General features: G+C 42.2%; 1 protein-coding gene across 1 annotated transcript in view; it reads left to right on the top strand.

Annotated features, from left to right (window-relative positions):
• The window catches only part of LOC146636677 (ADAMTS-like protein 1), a 107,437-nt gene that overhangs the window by 25,415 nt on the left and 58,194 nt on the right, over positions 1-23,828 (top strand). The window contains exon 2 of the mRNA XM_085349648.1: positions 13,981-14,097. Within this exon, the coding sequence (XP_085205774.1) occupies positions 13,981-14,097 (117 nt within the window). The remainder of the gene's footprint in view (positions 1-13,980; positions 14,098-23,828) is intronic.

Genomic DNA, 23,828 nt, shown 5'->3' with positions numbered 1-23,828 from the left:
TCATTAAACAGACTACAGGGAGTGCAGAATTATTAGGCAAGTTGTATTTTTGAGGAATAAATTTATTATTGAACAACAACCATGTTCTCAATGAACCCAAAAAACTCATTAATATCAAAGCTGAATGTTTTTGGAAGTAGTTTTTAGTTTGTTTTTAGTTTTAGCTATTTTAGGGGGATATCTGTGTGTGCAGGTGACTATTACTGTGCATAATTATTAGGCAACTTAACAAAAAACAAATATATACCCATTTCAATTATTTATTTTTACCAGTGAAACCAATATAACATCTCCACATTCACAAATATACATTTCTGACATTCAAAAACAAAACAAAAACTAATCAGCGACCAATATAGCCACCTTTCTTTGCAAGGACACTCAGAAGCCTGCCATCCATGGATTCTGTCAGTGTTTTGATCTGTTCACCATCAACATTGCGTGCAGCAGCAACCACAGCCTCCCAGACACTGTTCAGAGAGGTGTACTGTTTTCCCTCCTTTTCCCTCTCATTTGATGATGGACCACAGGTTCTCAATGGGGTTCAGATCAGGTGAACAAGGTGGCCATGTCATTAGTTTTTCTTCTTTTATACCCTTTCTTGCCAGCCACGCTGTGGAGTACTTGGACACGTGTGATGGAGCATTGTCCTGCATGAAAATCATGTTTTTCTTGAAGGATGCAGACTTCTTCCTGTACCACTGCTTGAAGAAGGTGTCTTCCAGAAACTGGCAGTAGGACTGGGAGTTGAGCTTGACTCCATCCTCAACCCGAAAAGGCCCCACAAGCTCATCTTTGATGATACCAGCCCAAACCAGTACTCCACCTTCACCTTGCTGGCATCTGAGTGGGACTGGAGCTCTCTGCCCTTTACCAATCCAGCCACGGGCCCATCCATCTGGCCCATCAAGACTCACTCTCATTTCATCAGTCCATAAAACCTTAGAAAAACCAGTCTTGAGATATTTCTTGGCCCAGTCTTGACGTTTCAGCTTGTGTGTCTTGTTCAGTGGTGGTCGTCTTTCAGCCTTTCTTACCTTGGCCATGTCTCTGAGTATTGCACACCTTGTGCTTTTGGGCACTCCAGTGATGTTGCAGCTCTGAAATATGGCCAAACTGGTGGCAAGTGGCATCTTGGCAGCTGCACGCTTGACTTTTCTCAGTTCATGGGCAGTTATTTTGCGCCTTGGTTTTTCCACACGCTTCTTGCGACCCTGTTGACTATTTTGAATGAAACGCTTGATTGTTCGATGATCACGCATCAGAAGCTTTGCAATTTTGAGACTGCTGCATCCCTCTGCAAGATATCTCACTATTTTTGACTTTTCTGAGCCTGTCAAGTCCTTCTTTTGACCCATTTTGCCTAAGGAAAGGAAGTTGCCTAATAATTATGCACACCTGATATAGGGTGTTGATGTCATTAGACCACACCCCTTCTCATTACAGAGTTGCACATCACCTAATATGCTTAATTGGTAGTAGGCTTTTGGGCCTATACAGCTTGGAGTAAGACAACATGCATGAAGAGGATGATGTGGACAAAATACTCATTTGCCTAATAATTCTGCACTCCCTGTAGTATCTAAGATAAATCATCACTATTTGATTAATGAAAGAAGCAGACACTTAATGCAATAAACTCAGTGATGGGTTTATAAGCCTAAATACTTTTTAAAGCCTCTAGGCTGTTGTTTGATTAACTTGGGTCTGAATCTATAAATATGCTGCCCCGTCTGCAACTTTCCCTTTTCACCAGTTGATAGATGATAACAGGACATGGCCACTGTCATGCACACACTGTAAAGAAAAAGCAAATGAAATTAAGTTTTGGTCTGTGTAACTGGCAGAAACCTCAGCGTACTGGTAAACATCCAAAATTCTTTCCATTTTGTGCCCGATGTGCAGCTGGCTTCCAATAATGTGGAACACAATTGAAGAATGGAGTATAGATTAGGGAGCAGATTGCTGGATACTTAAAGATGCCACGCTAAAGGCAGGGCCCATTTCATTATTTGCCTCGCTGCCAGCCAGATGAGGTCAGGGCTCGAGAATGCCACAGAATATGGAAATTAAGATTGTTGGATGGTCAGGCAACTCTGCAAATGAGGGGCTTAATTTGGGAGAAGGAATGCACTAGTAATTCGACGGTAACCGCAGACGGCTTTCACAGCGCACGTTGATGTCGGTGAAAACAGTTTGGGAAACTCTGCGGAACAAATTTGTTGGCCTTTGCTGCGGTATGAGACTGCAGAGGTCTCGCAATTCTTCACAGATCAGTACAGCACAGTTTACACTGATTTCACTGGTGAAGAAGTGTTACCTTTACTGAAAACCCCCAAGGTTCCAGTTATTTGGCCACGATTCACGCTAACAGCTTGCCAGGTTTGTTCTTTGTCTATTTCAAAGAAAAGTGTGATTAGTGGATTGGTCTTCTGGGAGGTCTGGCATCAACCGCTTTCATGCATGATCAATGTGTGGGCCACCGCCACAGAGAATTCTGCAACAGCTAATGGTATGTTAAATAATAGATGAAATAGGAGAAATTTGCTGATTTGTGACCAGTACTACTTGACTTTGGGCCCTCCAAAAACCCAAATCTGATCCGGTTTTGCACCACACAGTTCAGAGGGAAAATATAATTGAACCGACATTTTTATGTCATATTGCAGTCATAAAATGGACAAGAATTTATAAATATGAGTTACATTTTTAATTTTTATTCCCAGGAACATGACTAATTTTGGCCGAGTATTTCAAAAACTGCTGTGAGACAGTGTTGCACACTGACAATGTAATTTTTATGTTCTTTTAATAGTTTTTGATGAGTGATGTACTTTAACCCACCTGCTGTAAAATGATCAAATGCTTCGTAAATAAATCAGCTATTAATTGCATTTTTTAAAAGAAGCGTATTTTATGTGGGTCTTACATCATTTTCTTTGTAAGCATCTGAAGACTAAAACCTGAATGGAAAGTTACAAAGCCACGAAACCCTGTAGAAACTGTTACCTTCAGTTATCTTGTGACGATCGCCGTCATGTGTGAAATGACCCTGGTGTTTTGCATCGGCCGTGCAGTAGCACAGTGAACTCGTTGGCCTGCTATGCGTGGAACATCGAGTTGTAATTGTGCCACCCAGCTGTCTATTTGAATCTGTTGGGGGAAAACTCTGTAAAAGACCCAGGAGAAATAAAGACACAATGAGACAAAGTTACTTTCTTTATCAAACGTGTACACGGGTGAGCTGCTAAGAACAACTCACACCATGCACAGTGGCTTGGTAATTTTTATAGGAAAGACAGTGAGAACAGGATAAGAAAATACAAAACAAATAAAATAAACAACTCCATATGTGGCGCTAGTCTCGTCAGCAGAGAGCTGGGAGAAGGCTGTGAGAGATAAAACAATCTAAAACAATATGTCCCAAAACAGTATGTCTTTGCTGAGAAAGTCTAAAAAGATAATTCTAAACTAATCTAACCATAGACAAAAGGGCATGCTTGCACATTTAAAAGAAGGTAAAGAAACATAGAAACATTTTTCCTGTAACAGAATCCTTCTACGAACTGATGTGATGAAGGGGGACAGATGTTTTTGAATGTGTGTGTGTGCGTGCAGTACAGTAAATCAAACGCACCACTGCACCATCCATCTCTGTAGCCTCTTTGGTCATGGCAGGCGGCCCTGTGTTCACACACTTGCACAGCTTCATTACTGACAGAAGTCAGCATTACTTAACACCACTGGACAGATCCACAGATGGACTAATGAATCGATCAGACTAATGAAAAGCTGCGAGGAAAAGCAGCTACACAGCTGCTGCAGCCCCCCTAAAACATATACACCCCATCCATGTCCGATGGTTGCACGGCTGCTAGCGTTATATTGATATGATAGTTTACAGTTTCTCTCACACAGTAGTGATGCTTTTCAGTGATAAATATGTATGAAGTGTACATATGCTTTCTATCAGGTGTATTTATCAGACAGAATGCGATACGCAGAGCACCAAACAGGCCAGAGATGCATGATCTTAAAGGTTAGAGATGGATGTCTTTCTATCCCTGCCCAGATGGTTACTTCAGGCAACTTACTCTGCGCCCGTTGTGGTAAATTAATAACATTTAACGATCCTCTTCGGTGTGAAATAACATGATAGATTTGGTCAATCTGCCTTTGTCGTAAGGCCAGCGGAGCAGAAGATGGATGATTTCGGTAAACTATCTCCTCCTTTGAAAATGTGACTCGATCATGATTTGTCCACCCTTGCTTGCTTGGGTTTCACACTCTTCTTACATAACCTTCACATCTGTGTTTCACGATGGAATCAACCAGAACAAAGAGCCAAGGCCATTCATCATGGGCAGAGGCTTAGACAAACAAGTGACTTTTTTGTCTTTTAAGTGGGTGTGATGGAAGATGCAAACTGGGTGGATGTCTTGAATCAGAGCTGTGACGTCAAAGCCGAGCCCAGCTGAGGCCTCCCTTCTTTTTCTTTCAGTCACTGAAAGGCCAGCTTGACCCAAAAAAGTAATATCTCGTTACTACTCAACTTCTGTTGCCAGAGACACTGTTACGAGTGAATGCGCATAATTCTTAATGTGTAAAACTTTGGAAGCAAGGTTCTTTGAAGCTAGTAAAATTACAAACGTTTAGTCACAATAGACACATTTTTAACTAGCAATGAATCCTAAATTCATCGGACTCACATAGACCTAGAGACTGGTCAGCAACCCTGGCGAACTCCTAGGGAAAAATATGTATTCCCCGACCGGTTGATGAGAGATTGCTGGAGGTTGCTGGCTGCTGCTGAGTGAAAACAACTGCAAAGAGGTTGCTGCACTAAAACCCTCCGTGTGATTATTTTGGTTGCAAACATTTTGTGGCATTTACTCTTTGAGCTGCAGTGAAACTTATAAAATTCCAAGGGACCTGGAAATGGAGATATCTGCCTTCAGAATAAACGTTGTGCCTTGCTGCAGCACATTTCAAAAGGCAATTCTCCATTTCTAGTTTGAGTCAGACTTTTGTCACAGTTTCACTATTGCTTAATGAGCAAGCACTTGGCGACAGTGGGAAGTAAAAACTATTTTAACAGGAAGAAGCCTCTGCAGAACCAGGCTCAGGGAGGGGGCGAGCATTTACTGGTTGGAGGTGAAGGAGACAGGACAAAAAACACACTGTGGAAGAGAGCCAGATATTAATAATAACTAATGATTAAATGCCGAGTGCTGAGTGGTGAAGAAGAAACACTCAGTTTTAAGCCTAATCTTCTTAAAAGCGAGAGGGTGTCTGTCTCCGCCCACAGAGGAGTGGGCTGAAAGCTGAAGACTGCCTACTTTTAAACATTCAAGGAACCACAAGTAAGTCAGCAGTCTAAGAGCAAAGTGCTCTACTGGGGTCTTTCAGTTGAGAATGGGCCTGATTTTTCAAGATGTTGTATGTGACAAGAAGGATTGTAAATTAGATTCCGGATTTAATAAGGACATAATGAAGAGAAGCCAAGATGACGAAATATGCTCTCTCTTTCTAATTTTGTTTCTATTTGTATTCCATGCAAAGTATCAGGAACCAGAGCAACCTGCTGACAGGTCTCAAGGCCTGTGTGATTGAGGCCTTGGTTAGCCAGACCTTAAACTGCAGTTTCAAAGAAGGTAACCGATCAGTACAGAAATCCTGAATCGTGCTGTTAAAACCTCCTGTTGTATTTTAACGAATTAACAAGGTCAGTGTGTTAATTGAAGACATGCTTAAGCACAAGTTGTGCGTGCTCTAGCAGAAGAGTTACTGAGGTGCATGGTTTCCAATTTGAAGTAATGAAGAAAGTTGTATGTCTTGGTCTAATGCCTTCCCCTTCATCTCTGTGCCAGATGTGTGCAGATGTGGTCTTCCCTTCAGTACTTTGTCAGTCTCCACTCGCTAGCACTGTGGGAACCCGTGTGGCCCTGTTATCTTTTCCTGCAGCTGGTATACTCTGTGAGCCCTGCGGGGTCAAGAGTGTCTCATCAGACTCGTGTTATTGTACATGACTGTTTCTTTCACTGCGCCTCCTTTAAATTTGATCTGACGTGAGAAGCTGTTTCTCTGTAACAAGTTAAAGCTGCATTCATTTGATTTTTGAACCACAACAAACTGATATCCACACACAGGTAAAGTAGCGTTGCCCTATAACAGGTAACTTGCACATTATACGTAGCTTTCTTATTTATTATGTATACAGAAATGTTGACTTTCCAGCTTAAAACCCCCCCACATGTGTGCACTGAAATAAATGGGACCGAATAACCCAATACAGAAAGTGCTACACAGTGCTAATGTTTACTTTGAAATCAGCTGCTTGATTTATCTTATCTGCCTTCTTTATCTGTTTTTAACAGCTCATATTTTCCTTCTGTCTTGTTTGTACTCCTAAAGTTATTCCCCACATCGCTCAGATTTTTTCCAAGCATCTTGGGTGTTTTACATGCACAGAAGTGCTGAGATCCACCTCTCCAAGGAGGTCTTTAAACAGTAAATCAGAATGACATCTTATACACAGCTGCTTTGCTTGTGTGCTTTTTACCAGTTCAGTGGGGACCAGAGAGGGTGCTTTCTTTCTCTATCAGTACCTTGATTTGACTGGCTTTGTATTCGACTGCAGGTGAGGGAGAATCATGCAAAATCATCTGTACACTTCCAGTGGTAGTTCTGTGTGCTCAGCTACTTACAGTGTCACAGCACTCCACGCTGTCGTTTAAACTGTCAGACTTCTTGGATGGCTTTATTACAAACCTCCACATTAAATATAAGAGAGGTTGTTACCTGAGCAGGGAAACCACACGATGTCTGGTACACAGATTAATGTTAGCCATGAAGCTATTTTTGCATTGAGATGTCTCCATGCTGGCTAATAGGATACAAAAGCCCCAGGACTGAATTTCACAGCTCCATCTGTACTGAATGTACTGCAAACCAAGGGTTGGAGGCACTGAGTTGTCCCACCACATAATTAGCTCCCCACTAAAGCTGAAACTCCACAATGAACCCTCGTGGCCTCGCACATGGTCAGCAGGTGGACCAACCTGTCTGCTTAGAAGGAAATATGCTACTTGCTAATGTTGCACACTTAGACGGGTCAAGCGCTCAGGTTGCAGTCAGCTCGTGGTCAACTCGGGAGTGACGAGCTGTGATTTATTGTAAAGGCACAGCCGGTGTGAGCATTACAGTATTTGGTCTCTGTTTGCATTGCAGGCAGATATTTTGTGGTTAGAAGGGATTTTTGCAAAAGCCACTGGATAGTTTCAGAAAAATGGCTGGTGACAACTGTGGAATAAAATGATCGATGATGAACTCTTTGGATGAGTTATCCCGTTGCCTCGCGCAGAGAAACCATGGGACACAGTAAATAACTCTGAGTCAGGGGCAGGTTATGGATAACCTTGCTGAATGATGTAGCCTGATTGATTTAGTTAATATAAGTATACCGGTCCTCTGTCTTTATTTGTGCAAAATAGCTAATGGAAACAGTTGGCTAATGCTGTAGTTACTCATCAGGCAGCTGCAAGGAATCCCTGACATTCAACACTAGACTGTAAAAGTGATGATACAGTAAAAAAACTACACAAGTGTAGTTTTGTCCTTTTATTTTCATTTTATTCCCCAATTTAAACTGTACTAAACAACTTTTTAGCATTTTTTGTCCCATTACAAATAAATACATAATTCAGAAACCATTTACAAATGTTTTTTCAATATAGTAGCAAAAACTATTATACACATTTACAAGGCCTGAAATAGTCCCTCCGTGTTATAAATGCAAGGCTTTTCGTTTGTTAGGTGTTGATGTCTTGCTGACTGCTTCCTGTCAGACGATAAAGCCAACACCTGAAACGAGAGAAAATTGGAGGCATGTTCACTTTAGTTGGATTAAAAAACCTTCATCCAAACCTTCTCTGATGCCAAAAAAACATTTTTTCTCTTTCGTTGTATTTACGTGCACTGAATGTACAGATTTTTACTTTTGAGACTATTTCTAACAAACCACACAGTCAGTTTTTATTAAAACGGTTTGTCTCAGTTTGACTCCCAAACAGTTCAAATAACATATCTGAAAGGACCTTTCTGATCAGCCATAGTATCAGCAATGCAACAGTGTAATTCTCACCTCTTTTCCTATATTTGACATCTGGAAGGCCACAAAGCCTAACACATTGTCCGTGTGACTCAAAGTCTGTTCAGTTTCTCCATCCCCGATTCTCACAGAGAATCTCCTCACAGAGGCCATCAGAGGAGGGTAAAAATCTTTTGAGCTCCTCTTCCTCGCGTTTTGATATTTTTGGACCTCATCATATCTGCCCCTGTGCTGGACATATGAGAGGCTGTGATGTTCAGGTGAAACGGTCGATTCCACCGCCATGGCTTTTGATGAGCAGAGGTACGCCTGTCACATCGGAGCGCTGTCTTGCTTGTGTCTTCTGTTTGAACGGGACTGCACAACCGGACATAGAGTGAAGAAACTGTGCTGCTGCAAGCCGCGTGCTCACTGGTCAAAGGTTTGTGTTTATGAAGGATAGTGACGTCGCCTACGCTCTCTTTCTCAACTTTACTCTCTATAAGGGCTTGGACTTGGAATTGCTTGATGGTTTCTGACGTCAATGAGTCCCATTGCTTTATCAGCTTTGACCAAATATGGCCATGATGCACTATAACATATGATATCGCAGCTTTTTCTGGTATGAAAAAATATTTTGTCATTCCCGCCCTCTGCTTTGTGTGAAATAATACACAGCAGTAACTGCATAATAGGTAATATTTTCTGGACCAGTATGTACGATGCAGAATCAGCAGTTTGCATTGCATTTGCATTTGGGAGATCACACAATCTGTACAGTAAAGGGAGAAAATGTAAATAAAAAAAAAAAATAAGAGGCAGGATGGAGCCATGCTTCTATGTTGTTTACAACAAATTCGGACTCTACCATTTGAGAGTTGCAGCTCAAATTGAGAGTCTGCAGACAAAGTAACATTTTGCCAAGCATCTTCTGCTGAATCCCATCTGCTTCATGGTTTATGTGTTCAGAGAAGCTCTTTTGCATACCTTAGGTGTGCAGTGGCTATTTTAGTTACTGTTGCCCTCCCATTAGTTCGAATAAGTCTGCCCATTTTCTTCTAACCTCCAGCATCAATAAGGCGTTTTCACTCACTACTACTCACTCCTTTTCAGACCATTCTCTGTGAACCCTAAAGACAGTTACATGGGACAGTTGCAGTCCATATTTCTGATAGCAAGCAGCTGAACAGGTGTACTTAATAAAGTTGCTGTTGAATGCATGTCTTCCAGTGAGTTTAATGTTGCGTAATATTACTAGCTTAACCAGAACATTTTCAGAGTTAGCTAATGTGATATTGTCAGAATGAGTGAATCCAGCATTATTTCCTTCAACACTTAAATGCATCTAAACTGTGTCCAAACTTGATATTTCAGATTCGATTTACACCTTTACTCTAACACTATTTGGTAGCAAAGTTAGCTAGAAAATGTTTGAATGCTAAGTGTAGCCGTTGTCTAGCATTAGCTAATTGACCAGTACGCCCCACTACTTTTCTATGTATTGTCTCTTCAGTTGTTGAGTAACCAAGAGAGTGTGTGATATTTCTGATTTATCCAAATTATTTGATTTCCCACCTGGAGCAGCAACGTTATTCTAGTAATAATACTTGAGCTTCCCTTTAGCGAGACCCTAGCGAGGCAAATGGCCGCCATGTGAATGTGTTGAATTCTGTTTACATTTTTAACTAATCTCTTCTTGCACTGTTTTATAGTATCCTGTTTCAACAGGAAATGCACCAGATTGTAAGTAAAGCAGGCTGCTTCAAGACAACTTTAAAGTGTCATAGAAACAAAGTGCATCACCGTGAAGGTGCTGTGCATCGTTAGCAGACGTTAACAAGTGGGACACACAGACCCGCACGCAAAGGGATGTGACAGTGCCAGGAAAATATTTCATCAATCAGAGGTTGATGATTTTTTTTCCTCTCTGTCTCCTGAGGCTTCTCATTCCTAATGCTGTTCCAGATGAAAAGTGGTGGGAGTTGAAGATCACAGCAAGTTGAGCTCCTTGCCCTTCTTCTCTTCTTGTTCTTAGGACAGACTGCACTTGGGAGACAGACACTAGTAAATCAAGTTGAGTGAAATCTGGCAGAGAAACTGGGGAGGTGGTACAACTTCAAAGGCTGCCTGAGGAAGAATATTAGATAACTAAATAATCCATCAGGAATCAGAGAATGTGATGAAAGTAGTGCTTCAATTTTACTTAGTTTTCTCACAAAGCTTTGTCATGAACTGTTACATTTAAGGTTTCCTGTGTGGATAGCTGAGGTGAAAGTTATAACCAGGCGGGTTGTTTTTTCCTTTTCATCTTACAGTACATTAAGGGGTGTCTTGTAACCTGAGGTGTGCCAAGTCTCAGCATTTTTTATGAGTTACCTTCATCAGTTCTGAAACCCTGATGTGTAATTGAAATATTGCTAAGCACTCATAATCTCATGCTTAAACAAATCTTCTAACTAGCTGATGTGTGGGCGGGTAGCAACGGATATGGTGAAAATCCTCAGACGAGAAAAAGGTCATGCTGGGGTTTTTTGGTTATGAAAGAAGAGTAGAGAAAGGGAGGAAAATAGGGCCACCGTGTTTCCTCCTCCAAGATGTGTTAAATGAAAGCTCACATAAACCCCTCTGAAAGTAGATTAGCAAAAATATCTTTTCCTCTTAGGTTTTATTCAGACAGCAGCAAGTCTTTAAAAGGGGGTGAGGGGGGGGTTCCTTATCTAAACATTGGAAGGAATCTTATTAATCAAAGGCACCAGTGCATGAAACAGAAGTCTAGGTTTTGGCAAAAGTCACTCGTTTTTCATCGTTTCCACCCAAACAGTGGAAGCTGGCACCTCGTTATAGGAAAGCTCAATTATAATATCAGGTTGGATGTTATTACTGTTGATTATGTGCTTTTGAAGACCCAACTTGCCCCGGAGTTCACTTCCTCTCCTCTTCCTTGGTTGAGACGTGCTCTTTGAAATCTAACTCGCCTTGGAGGTTAATGAATCACCATCTTGGCTCCCTGTTTTACTTCCACCCTTGCTCTTTGTGACATTGACGCGCGCACATACACACACTGCATTTAAACCCAAATGCAGATTTAGATATTTGAATACCAGTTGGAGTTGGCGCCAAACTTCAAACTTTAAGTGTACATAAACTGGAACATTTGTGCTTGTCAAAGATCTAACACACTCATTAATTCCCATATTTGGCCGACACGGAGCGACATTAGCGGAGTCATGTTTGTGTACTCTGTTGAGTGTACGCCCTTTTTAGGTCTGTTTATATTAATTTATTTGAAAAATATCCATAAAATATATTAAAAAATGAAGTAGCCACCCTGACATCACCCACTGATATGTCACAGGTGCATGAAAACACTTGAATACTCATAGATCTTTAAAGTTAAAGGTTAAAGTTAGATTTTTAACCTATCATAGGATATAAACACCCCAAATTAGGCTTTGCTTCATCATCTGTTATTTCCCAATTGGGACCATCCATCTGTCCATTTTCTTCCTCTTATCCAAAGAGATCACAGGGACAGCAGCCTAAGCAGCACAGACCTCCCTCTCCCTATTTACCTCCTCCTTTCCTCCTTTCCAGGCTAGCCAAGAGATGCAATCTCTCCAGTGTGTCCTGGGTCTGCCCCAGGGCCTTTTCCCAGTCAAACATACTTTGAACACTCCAACTAGCAGACGCCCAGGAGGCATCCTTGTCAGATGCCCAAACCACTTCAACTGGCTCCTTTCAATGTGGAGGAGCAGTGGCTCCGAGTCCCTCTAGAATAACTCCTCACCATATCTCTAAGGGAGAACCCAGTCACCCTTTGGCGAAAGCTCATTTCTGCTGCATGCATGCCCAATTTTAAGCGAGTCCAGTTTTTCTTGATCAGCATTGTTCTTCCTGCATCCAAGGGTTGACAAACTCTCCTCTCTAGTACCCTGGCATATATCTGGCATAGATCAGGAAGGCTAAGGAGAGTTGTCCCCCTGTAGGTTGGAGCACATCCTCTGGTCCCCCTTCTTAAAGATGGGAACCATTGCTCCAGTCTGCCAATCCAGAGGCAGTGTCAGTTATTTACTGGTTTTACAAAATAGCAATAAGGTAATTTCTGTGGTTTGGGGTCTGTTTTAAGAAGGAACATTTGTTGCATTGTCTGCACGGCCTTCATTTGCAGTCAAGTTGTGGAGCGTGTTAGCTGACACACACATCAGCAGAGCTTCTTAATGTTTGCACGCTTGACTTACTGGGTATTTGCTCAGCCTCCGGTATAGTGCGTGGTTCTTCAACATTTACTTTTCAGCATCAGTAGCAGAAAGGACACAACATTAGTCATATGACTAGAGATCCTGCGCAATATGCTCAGAAATAGACTGTTTTGGAGGTTTCCATATCAGTTATTTGGTTTCAAATGTCAGATGAGCAAACTGTCCAGGGTGCACGCTGCCAGTCACCCTATGACAGCTGGGCTCTAGCCCCTATGACCCTGAACTGGATAAGTGGAAGAAAACGAATGGGTGGATGTTAAAATGTGCTGAATTCACTTGCGTAGACATAACAGATCTTAGATATTCGAACTGTTGAGGCACGGTTGGAAATTTCCAGCAGCATGTTTTACCACTTTCTAACAAGTGAGTCTTCACACTCATTTGTCTCCTTCTGGATTTGCAGACTCCCACATGCAACCACTTTGGAATAATTATAAACAGTCTAAAGTAAAATGTTTATTTTTGTTCATCTTCAGACACGTATAAACCGAAGTGTTACACTTGGCCCAACAGCTGCCACATCTTCAGCTCCATAACCAACAAAAGCAAGCCTGTGTATTATGGTCTCTGTCATCCAAGGAGGCTTTTGGCCACGCTGTGACTTATGAGTTGTTACAGAAGCCCCCCACAGTCTAAGTGACTGCAGCTAAGCGGTGCTGAGTGTGGGGCTTTACACCAGATTTGATTTGTCTTATTTGAGAGCACATTCTGCGGCTCTTTCCCACACAGAGCCAGCGTAAGTTTTGCTGCAGTTGCTTAGCAGCGCTTTTTTCGCCTCAGCAAAAAATTTCTACAACCCACTACATTGAGCCTCAAGTGCCCCAAACCCACATGCACAGCCCTGCATCGTGCTGCCTTAGCACAGGCCCGGGAGGCAGGCAGTCGACCCGGGTTATTACAGGGCTGTTTATGACCCAAGGATAGCAGCTGAAGGCCCCCGTTCAGTGAATCTGCACGTCTTTCAGAATGCGGGCCCTGCTGTGCTGCTAATGGGCCCTATCCAACATACCCTTCACCCCCACCAGTCTCTCCTGACTGAAGATGTGGGTTACTACATCTTGTGATATCAGATCTCCTGTGCTGTGAATTCCTCCAGAGCCTGTGATGATTCCCATCATTAGGAGGGATGTGTGGTTGAGAGAAGAAACCAAAAAGAAAAGAAAAAACAGACCTCAGGAGGCCCAGCAAGAGCAACAGTTTTGCTTAATTAAAAAAAAATCTCATCATTGTTCCAGAGGGACAACATATCGTTGCAACAACTTGTTGCACAGCTTGATAATAACCTGCAACTGCCTCCTTCAGCTGCATCACATCACTGCAAACACGCTCTCAAAAGGCTTCCATTAACACCCTGCCCTGTCTTCACACCTCTGCAATCATGTGTAATTGCAGTGTGAACTGTGTACGATTATGTAAAAGTTGCGCAACCGTCAGCTACCATTACAAATAGCTATGACTGTTGACACTTTGGGACGCAGCTGTTCTTGTTCCCACACCGTAAGGTGGAGCTGGGGCATCTGCTGATGTGACGAGAATTTCATTTAAAGCATTCTTGAATCCATAAATTGTCTCACCAGTGCTGTTGGTGTTTTAACTCAAAGGACTTTTGCTACTGTGGCTTTGTTTTTTCAGATTGCCGTGTGGGCCAACAATGGAGATGCAGTGTTCATCAGGGAATTCACGCTGATTCGGCGAGATCACCTTGCTGAAGAGCCTCTGCATGATGGCGGCCAAAAACCAGAAGACCCGGTAAGTTTAAAAGCATCGCCGTTCATCTCTGTTAGCAAAAACTTAATATGTATAGCACGTTTTATTGCAGGTGAAAACACAATGTGCCACACAAAGCAGGAGCACAGCATAAAAGGTAAAAGCAGCTTCCCCATGTCTGGGGACCCAGGGAATAACCAAGGCAGCCTCTTCCAGATGACCTTAAGGGGGTTCTAGCTGGTTATTACCGAATTCCCACATTCCTGCTTTTTAATTTCAAACATAAACTTCAAATATCCAATTCTCCTTCCCTTAGAACTCGCATTTAAATAAATCGAGATGTCAGATAAAACTAAAACAGCCAATAAATCTATCGCAGTGTGTTTACATAACACTTCGCAGCAGAGGAGTGAAAAATCATCTATGTTACACCTCAGTAATGAATGCAAGTGAATGATGATTGTGGGACCTTGGGAGAGGAGGTGTAATCTGACTGCAGGCTGACCCAGCTTGATGCAAAACAGGGCAGCACACGCAAACGCACATTTGTTGCGTGTTCGGGGGTGGGGTGCCCCATCGCATTCCTCGCGCTCTGCCATCACCTTTGATGACACATGATTCCTGCCTGTGGCAGTTTTTGTCAGCTGATCTCTCTCCCAGATGTTTTATCTAAGCGGTCGGGGAGGGAGGTATGAAGGTGTCAAACTGATGTTGTTGCAGGCATTGATGTGTATCCTCATCCTCAGTGATGGGATTAGTCCTGGCGTGATAACAGAGCAATCTTTTAAAAGTGATTGAAGGCTTTTTAACTATATTACGTTAGCGCCAAGAGTTAGCTCAAGGTGAGTTTTTACGTTGCGCTTTTGTGTTTTCTGTGAGCATGTTTTGTCGTTGACGTGACTTCACTCGCATTTTTCTGGTTTACGTGCCTCTGTGACCTCTGCAGAAAGTCCTTCAGACACGTGTTTCCACGCCTCGGCAAATAACCATCTGACCTCAACGTATTGAATATTCACCAGCCTTCAACAGATGCTCACCACTAATCAAACAGTGACATTTCTTTTGAAATAAAATATCTGCTTGAACTCGCCATCGTGCTTTCAAGCAGGATCGTGAGGACTTATTTGACAACTTGCATGTGCTGGATAGTCTTACAGATCTGCAAAGGGCAAAGGTCATTTTGAGTTTTGGGAGGGTTCTGACCACGCCTTCTTTGTAATGTTCGTGTGAACTCTAGATACCGCCTGCCCTTAAATGATTTAACTTTTATATGCCGGAGAAATATTTAACGGGAAAAAGAAACTATAAGGAGTCAAGAATTCAGATGCTGTTATACATGTTTACAGTTAGAAACCACAAACGCCATCTTTACAGCGTTTGGATTTCATGCTGAACCCAAACAGCAGTGTGATTTATGACGCACTGACCTCGAGCAAATGTTTGAATTTGCACGAACCGCTTTTTAAATGATTTTCAAGCCAAACATCATACAGAGAGTATTTATGTAACCACTCTGACATACTGTAGTCATGCCATCCCAGCCTCAGCTGCTCTTTATAGGCTTCATTAGAATGACTTTTGTTACATTCAGCACACAGGTGCTTTGGTTGTGATAGCCCCACATTTACTGTAAATAGATAGAATGACTTAACTCTGTGGGAAAAGCACTTCTGCCTCTTTATTTTAGATGAAATGATAGAAAGCTGTAATCTGTAAAATCTGATGACAGACCAGTAGAACGAAATTGTCATGATCTAGAATGACTTTTAGAGAACATTCAAGGCCAAAGCAGACATTACCAGCAGTTAACCTGCATGTATAAAATCTACAATTTTTTTTTCTACTTACTTAACTGAATAGCAGAACAGAAATAGAGGATTTCTTAAACTGACGTTACAAATGCTGCGTTTTGCTAAATTTATGATGCTAATGTGTCTTCAGATGAGGAGCTCACAGACTCCCAGGAGCCATACTTGCGATTCCTTTCAGCACTCAGCTGTTTTCAGTCTCTGTGTGCTTGTGGCGCTGTTCTGTGTTGGATCTAGGTTCAATATTAAGGTTGACTCAACGCCAAGATAAATGCAGCTTAATTAGCAAGTGACCCAGGAGGCAGATCCCCTCTAAAGTATATTCCCTTTCTCTCTCGTTTAACTTTCACGACTATATGCCAGGGTTGGTCGGTGGGCAATATGACTGACCTCCCCAGCACCCTTTACCCCATCCCCCAAGAGAACCGCAGATGAATTGTTCTCTCCAAAGGAAAGTGTTTTTCCTGGCAGCCTCAGCGCGATCTACTTCAATGGAATAGAGCTGTCTCGTACAGCTGAGGTCTAACATACCTTTGTTAATTAACCCATATTCATTATATGATGGCATGCGCTTACTGTAGCACTGTCAGCATTCATAAACATATATTAAGTAAATTTATGGGATTGAGAAGTTCCTGATTCAAAGTGTGCAGGGGGTCTGGTGGCTGAAATGTTGGCGGCTTAGTCTGAGAAAGTTTTTTTCCTTGTAATGAGACTGAATGAGTGAGAATGTGAAGATAAACAGAAAATCTGCTCATAAATCTAGCACTGGCTAGTCCTGCTCTTTGTTTGGCCACGAATATTTTTATTTTCCCTGCGTGCTCCTTTGATCTGCTGAGGTTTAAAGAACTGCGGCTCACTAAAATCCTTCAAAACGATGAAAACGTATCATTTTTACCTCATTTATACAAAAGAATAAAACACAAATAAATAACGTAAATCCTGTTTAACTGCAAATCATTTTAACATATCGAATTTTGAAACATTCAGTCATCTACCTTCACAATGTCATCGATAGGTTGTCTGGCCATATGCAAGGAAAATGCAAAACCATCGGGAACACCTCCTAAAACCATCATCAGCGAACACACTTTCCAAATTATTAAAAATACACACTTTAAACACATTGAGAGTGCAAACTTCTGCCACAGCAGCGCACTCATTGGACACTATTTACTTTTAAGGGAATATTATTGTGTTTATTTAGTTTTCCTTGTTCTTTTTAAACCTACTTTAAGACATTTGTGGTGTGAAGGTGCAACGTGCAGGTTTTTATATAGAAATAAATATATATTTATGTAATATAAATGATAAATGAAAAATTATTCCAGTTACAAAGCGACCATGATGCAGAAATGTTGTCATGCTTCTCTGGAGCATTCGTGATATCACGGGGCTTGGTTAGTGCACATGGCATGTGTTGCATGCACATCTCTAATAGCATTATTGATGCTGATCATTGCATGCATGCTTTGAAGTAGCATTTGGTTAATGCAATAAGCTATGCTTATTTTAGCAAGACTAAGTGCACACGAGTGCTAAACTGACCTGCCATCAGTTCAGATCTGCCACAATCTGAAAGCATTTAGTGCATTCAGGATTTGATATGTTTTTGTGCTGTTTTGGTCAAAATAACAGACGGGAGGGAAAGAGCGAGAGAGAGCACACGGTTTTCTCTTTAGCCGCTATGTCTAGACACCAAATACGATCAGCTTGTCAGCAGGCAACTTTAAAGTAGATTACTGAAAGCTGATCCCTCTGTTAGTGTGTGCGCGTGTGTTTGTGTGCAAATGTCACCTCATACTTTGTTTGTGTGTTAGTGAAGTTCTCGCTGGCAGGAGTGTCTTTGCTATGAGTTTATCTGCATGAAAGCACTTTTGCTTCTTTAACATTGGCAGACAAATTCAAAGTTTAAGGACAAGCTGAATATGCTGCACACATCATATTAGCTCCTAACTAGGTAATTGTGGATAACATGTCAGCAAAGGTTGCCTCTTTACATGTCAGGACACCACTCGGTGCTTCACACTGCAATTGCGCACAGATCTTCATTCGCTGTGCTTTGTCTGGCTCACATCCACTGCCACTTGAGAGTCACTGATTCACCTTAAATGCCTTTGGACTCTGGAATGAAGAGTGCCTGGAAAAAAACACCCTGGCAGACACAGGGAGATCCGGCAAATTACATACAGAAATGAGATTTTGAACCCATACCTTCCAAAAATATCCATACCAGAGGAAATTAAAGTGCACTGCACACACAATTCATACTGAAGAAGAGCAGAAGTGCCTTACAAAAAGTATACAAAGTACTTGGATTAACTGTTTCCACATGAGACATTTTGAATTTTCATGGCAAGAAGAGCACAGTCCAACTGACCCAGCCCATTGCCCTGGTGTTATCAATGATGGCTTAGTGGGACACTTCCAGTAAGCAGTCGTTTAGTTTCTTCTGTTTTTGTTGTTGTGACAAACTGTTTGTTTGCCTTGTAAAGTGTTTTTTTCTGGTTCTGGTGGGTTGTGATGCACCCATTGCTGCTTTTGATCAAATTTTAAGTGAAATGTCTCTTCCTGTCTGCTCTCAGTCTATCTCGCTTCTTCACACGCCAAGAAATTCAAGCCTTAATGTCTTTACATGCTCAATTGCACCTCAGGCAGCATTTGTCGGGGTTGTTTTTTCCCCCCACTTTTTGAGAAGCTTCAGAGTGAACAGGAGCTGGAGCGGTTCCGCCTTTTGGCAGGGTATCGGGGGTTGCAGTAATTGGGGTTGGGCTTGTAGGGCCAAGGGCCAGTCTGGGTGGTACGCACGGAGAGCGCTCAGTGGCTGTGGCAGCAGCAGCTTACAGAAAAAGTAACCCATTGCTCAGCTGCATGCTGACTTGGCAGCTGTGTTTTGCATGTTGTGCCAGGTGGAAAGGGCAACCGTCTTGCACAATTAAACACTTCATTTGTCTTCATTAATGCGAGAATTGGCTGACAGAGAGGGTGTTTACGTTCAAGGTTTTTTGACTTCATTGTCAAGTTAAATGCGATCAGGAATTTCTGAGCTTTTGATGTGATGAAATTTACTTAAATTGAGCCAGTGCATATAACAATGCCCATAACCTTCCAAGACTCCAGGTAATATCTCCTGCACATGAGCATGGAACCATGTTTCAAGTGCTGCTGGAATGATGCAATATTTTGTCAGGCAGGGCAAGCACCCTGAGCACGCATATGGAAAAGATCACTATAAATCATCTTAAAATAGGTGACTAACATTGTAATTTTAATAAAGTATGACCTTCTCTAGTGTGCCTTTGTAATAAGCACCTGCCTCACTTCTCATGAGGAAACACAAACTACCTGGTGTTACCAAAGTGGTAACACTTTTAGATAAATCTCAATTAATACATTTGGCAATTAGACTCCCATGACCCATCATGGCAGAATGAAATCCCAGCGGTGGTAGGATTTAGGGGAGAACCCCCGCAGTGTAGATGCTGGTGGTGAAGAGGAAGACTGAGGCTTGGGTGGAGCTCTGAATAACTCGGGTGAGGCGGAGATGCGAAGGACGTGGGTGGCATGAATGAGAGTCTGAATGGAAGAATGACACTGGGATTTAAACCACAGAGAGTGGAGGCTGATTGGCTCAAATAAGGCGGTGGAAAAGATGATTGGACTGAAGGAGGGGTGGGGGAACGCCAGGCCTCAAGGGCCGGTGTCCTGCAGCTTTTAGATGTGTCCTTGATCCAACACTGCTAATTTAAATGGCTATATTACGTCCTCAACATGTCTTGAATTTCTCCAGAGGTGTGGCAATGAACTATAATCATTTGATTCGGGTATGTTGGTGTGTTGACCCAGGGTGATGTCTAAAACCTGCAGGACAGCAGCCCTTGAGGCCTGCAGTTCCCCACCCCTGGACTAAAGTCATGATGTCAGTATTGAAATTGATAGACTAGCAGCCAAACACCGAAGCCTTCAGATGAGTGATCCTAGATCTTCCTTATTGAACTTAATCATGAGCTTCATTAATATAAAACTAACGTTCATGCACTTGACTGATTTTTCTCAGTTCAAAATAAAGATCTGTCCAGCAAGTGCTGTTTGGTGTACTAACGATAAGCAAGTCAGCGCAATGGGCAGAGTTAATGCCAAAGTCAAGTGTTGTCAAGCATCACAACAGGGATGTGTTGAAGTGACAGTGGTCGCTTGTGTTTCAGCGCTCAAAAGGCATTGCTGTTCACCAAATGGAGAAAAACGCACTTTGCCATCTCCCCAGAACAACCAGCATGTTGAAATGGAGTTAGGCGGACGCGATGCTTTCTACCAACTGGTTATGGAAAACCTGCCTAATCCAGTTAGGACAGAAGCAACGTCAGACTAAAGATGGAAGCGAGTTTAATAAGTTGATAGCTACTTCTGACATCAGGCTCCTAACATTAAGTTATGGCTCACACAAGAATACGTAATAGCTTTGGCAGTTATCTTTTCACTTTTCACTTTACTGCACTTAGTGATTACACTTTCTAAACACTTAAATGTTTGTGCGAGCCCAGTCCCTGTCAGTTTTAATATGCACATTGTAAAGGTATGTTACTGCCAAAATGAAATTTCCTCCACCTTTTCACCCAAGTGAGGTCTCACTGGATAAAGAGGATGCTGTGTGTCAGCTACTCAGTTCCACAGAAAAACGGCAGAATTTTCAGTCTCTGCCGGGATGTTCTCAATTTGTACAAACAAGCAACAAATCTCCAAGGACACCACCATCCCCACCCCATTTAACCTTTGGTATGATGGTAATAAAAGTGGAAGGAATCTTACACTTGGACACACTGCGCTGATATTTTTAACATTTGCTTCTTTTTATTGACGTAAACTGAGTTGTTTCACTACATGCAGCAAATCCAAAGAGCAGAAGACGTAGACAGCAAAAGGTTTTCTCACACAGTCCCCTCGTCTGTATGATGCCCTAATGAAAAGCACGCTTTGTTTCACCACTCGGTTGTGAAATAATTCTCTCACATTTCTTCATTATTAAACTTGTTGTTAGAGAAATCAGCTCCTCTGGATCTGTTCACGTTGCATGCGATTGACTATTTATCAAAACACTGCCCCGATGTGAAGCAGCCCATGCTCGAGTTGGATTGGAAAAACCTGGATTTCAAACAGTGAGTAAATAACTACTGTTGTGAGTCCAGTTAGCCATAAATGTAAATGTTTGTTTTCACATAGCCGGGAGTCTGAAAGAGACCTCGACTTTGTTGAAATTTGTTTGTGACAAACCAAAGGAATCCTTTTTTTTCTTTAATTCAAGAGCTGATTTTCTTTAAAACAAGAGAAAAGCTGAGAAGAAAGCAGTGAGTTACAAGCCATGTGTCTTCTGGACTTGTACGCTTTTGGCTGGCTGACTGGTGTTTGGCACTTGCGAGGGTTGTTTGGAGGCTTGAAAGTGCTGAGTGCTGGTGAATGTGGTGTAAAGCCACGTGGCTTTGGACGAGGGATCTTTCTCTCACCCCTGTGTTTGTTCCATCAGCATATGTGTTCAGTAAATCCTTGGCCCGAACCGTGCCACAGCGAATGCATCCCCCCCGCTTGATGTGGTCTCACATCCGTGCGCTGTGGGTACTGGAGTGGTGCTGCTGAGGTAATGCCACCAGGGACAAGACCTCACCACAACACCCACATAACAAATGTGGGTGTTGTGCATGCAGCCAGTGGTGTGTCTGTTGCTGGCTACTGATGCACGCACACTCCCATCTGGGGAGACACTCGCACAGCGTACCCTCGCGTAGTCCCGTAGCTCGCATGCTGACATGTGCATATGCGTTATGAAGAATCCATGTGTTTGTGATTTCGGCGCCTTTTAGCGTTCAGCACCAACACACAGAACTGTGCCTTTGATTAATGGGAAAATCTTCCCTCTCCTACTAAGCTTTCACCCCACCCCCCACGCTCGTCTCTCCTCGCCCTCTGCGCAGTATCTGCTCCTCGTTGGCGTGTGAAGGCACGCACAGATTTTCTGGACGAGTGATTGATTTCTAATTGTTTACATTTCAGGTTGCACTCCCTTCTGCAGATGTTTGTATTCTTCTCCACATTCGCTGTGCATTTACGCAGGCATGCACAGACACAAACAGAAACACTCATACAATAGCGACGTGTTGATGCCAGCGAGTTTCATCCAGGAATTTTTGGATGTCTTAACTCGGGTTTTTGGCACCGCGTGCGCTAATTGTCTCCAAGTGGAGGTGATTGTTACGATTAGGCCTTTAATTTTCTGGCTTCGGATGTGTGTTTGGGCGTGTGGGCAAGATTATTAAAAGCCCTTGCCATGAATGTGGTTTCTTTCTGTTTAAATAGGAGTGTAATAAGCTAATTTAAATTTTTACCACAGTTTTCAAATCTAGGGCGTTTTAGCCAAGTAAGGACACAGTAGTTCTTCTGGATGTGAATCCTTCACCCTAAATCTTACTGCTGTTAAATAAAACTGTCTCTGGGACAAGTTGTTTTTCACCTTGTGGTTCCTGACTTACTACATAGGAGTTACTAACTGGAATAAGTGTAGTAGCACTCCAAAGTAAGCTTCTGTATGACTTGCTTATAGTGGCCACTTGGCTCAGTCAGTCTGCAGTATGTAGCCAATCTACAGTGTAAGCAATAGTGTTAACCTGAGTTACAGCAGTAATTACTTGCTGCTGAAGGATCCCTGCCACCTATGTAGCAGAGTTTACCTTAAGAAGTGGGAAACCTGCAACCCAAAGCCTATCTGCGTCTTTAATGTGGGCTCTAATTACTCTTTGTGTTGGTTGGTGGACATGTACAATAAAGCAGGAGAACAAACATACATATCTCACAATTTTCCTCTCCGGACAGCCGTGTCCTCTTCTGGTTCTCACAGGTCTGCCAGCACAGCTGGGTCGATTACTGGAACTGCGATTTAAAGTTCACAGGTTGGATAGTCATAACAGAATGCAGAGAGGTCTGCAAATTGGATCAAACAACCTTTGATTGTGATATTTACCATCGTCAAGTAGTTACAGACTGCACAGAGTCATAAAGTAGCAGCTGTTGGATAAGAATCCTTTGGTGTGATGTGATGTTCAAATACACCCTCATTCAGTGTGTTTTCTGCTTTTATGTAAGAAAGTTGAATTTAGCCAAAAGAAACACAAGTTAAGACTAAGATAAAACTCCCTCCAGAATACGAAATTATAGCAAAAATATTTTGTTTCACTGTTTTTTAAAGCTGCTCACATGATATCCTAAAATGTGACTGAGACGTGTTGGTTTCAGTAGTACGTGTGAAAAAAATGTTCTCTATTTACGGTTCATGTTTCTCCACCGGCTAGTTGTTAGTTAGTGAGTGTGTACAAATCAGTGTCTTCCAGTCTAAACTACAGACACTGGTGGGAATTTGCTTGTATGCACAAGGAGGTTTTGGTGCATCATCGTATCATCAAACATCCCCAATGTTGTTGGGGTAGAACCAGTGAATCAGGGCATCGCAGACTGGTCTCTGTGCTTTCGAGCAATTTCACAGTGACTACCAGCAGCCACGCGTAGCTGAGTGTCCAAGTGACCAGTGTGACGAGGGCACAGATTATTATTCAGACATTTTCCACAGCTGAAGCCACCACACAGCGGGCTAAACAGCAAAGATGCAGTTCAAAATGTTACCCTCTGTAGCTACGGCTTTCTTTAGGGAAATAGTGCTTCCAGCTTTAACCTCAGTGAGTAATATAATTCTTTAAAAATAGTGGTAACAGGAGTATTTTCCTTTTTTTTTCTTGTGTTTTTTTCCAGATGCTAAACTAAATAAATTTAGTATAATTCAGCAGAAATCTTTATAATAGAGATCTTTCTTCCTGATGTGATGTTCTCTGCAGCACAAAATATCAGTTAAATACAGTATTTAACAGAAAGAGGAGGGTCTGTTCTTTTAAAAAACATGCTGAGATTTGTAAATACTTACGCATACCA

The sequence above is a fragment of the Diplotaxodon limnothrissa genome, linkage group LG3, assembly GCF_057381915.1.
Source record: "Diplotaxodon limnothrissa isolate DT_005_m linkage group LG3, D_limnothrissa_male_GT1.1, whole genome shotgun sequence".
Taxonomy (NCBI): Eukaryota; Metazoa; Chordata; class Actinopteri; order Cichliformes; family Cichlidae; genus Diplotaxodon; species Diplotaxodon limnothrissa.
Note: the sequence above shows the minus strand (reverse complement) of the source record. Positions and strands in the feature narration are given on the sequence as shown.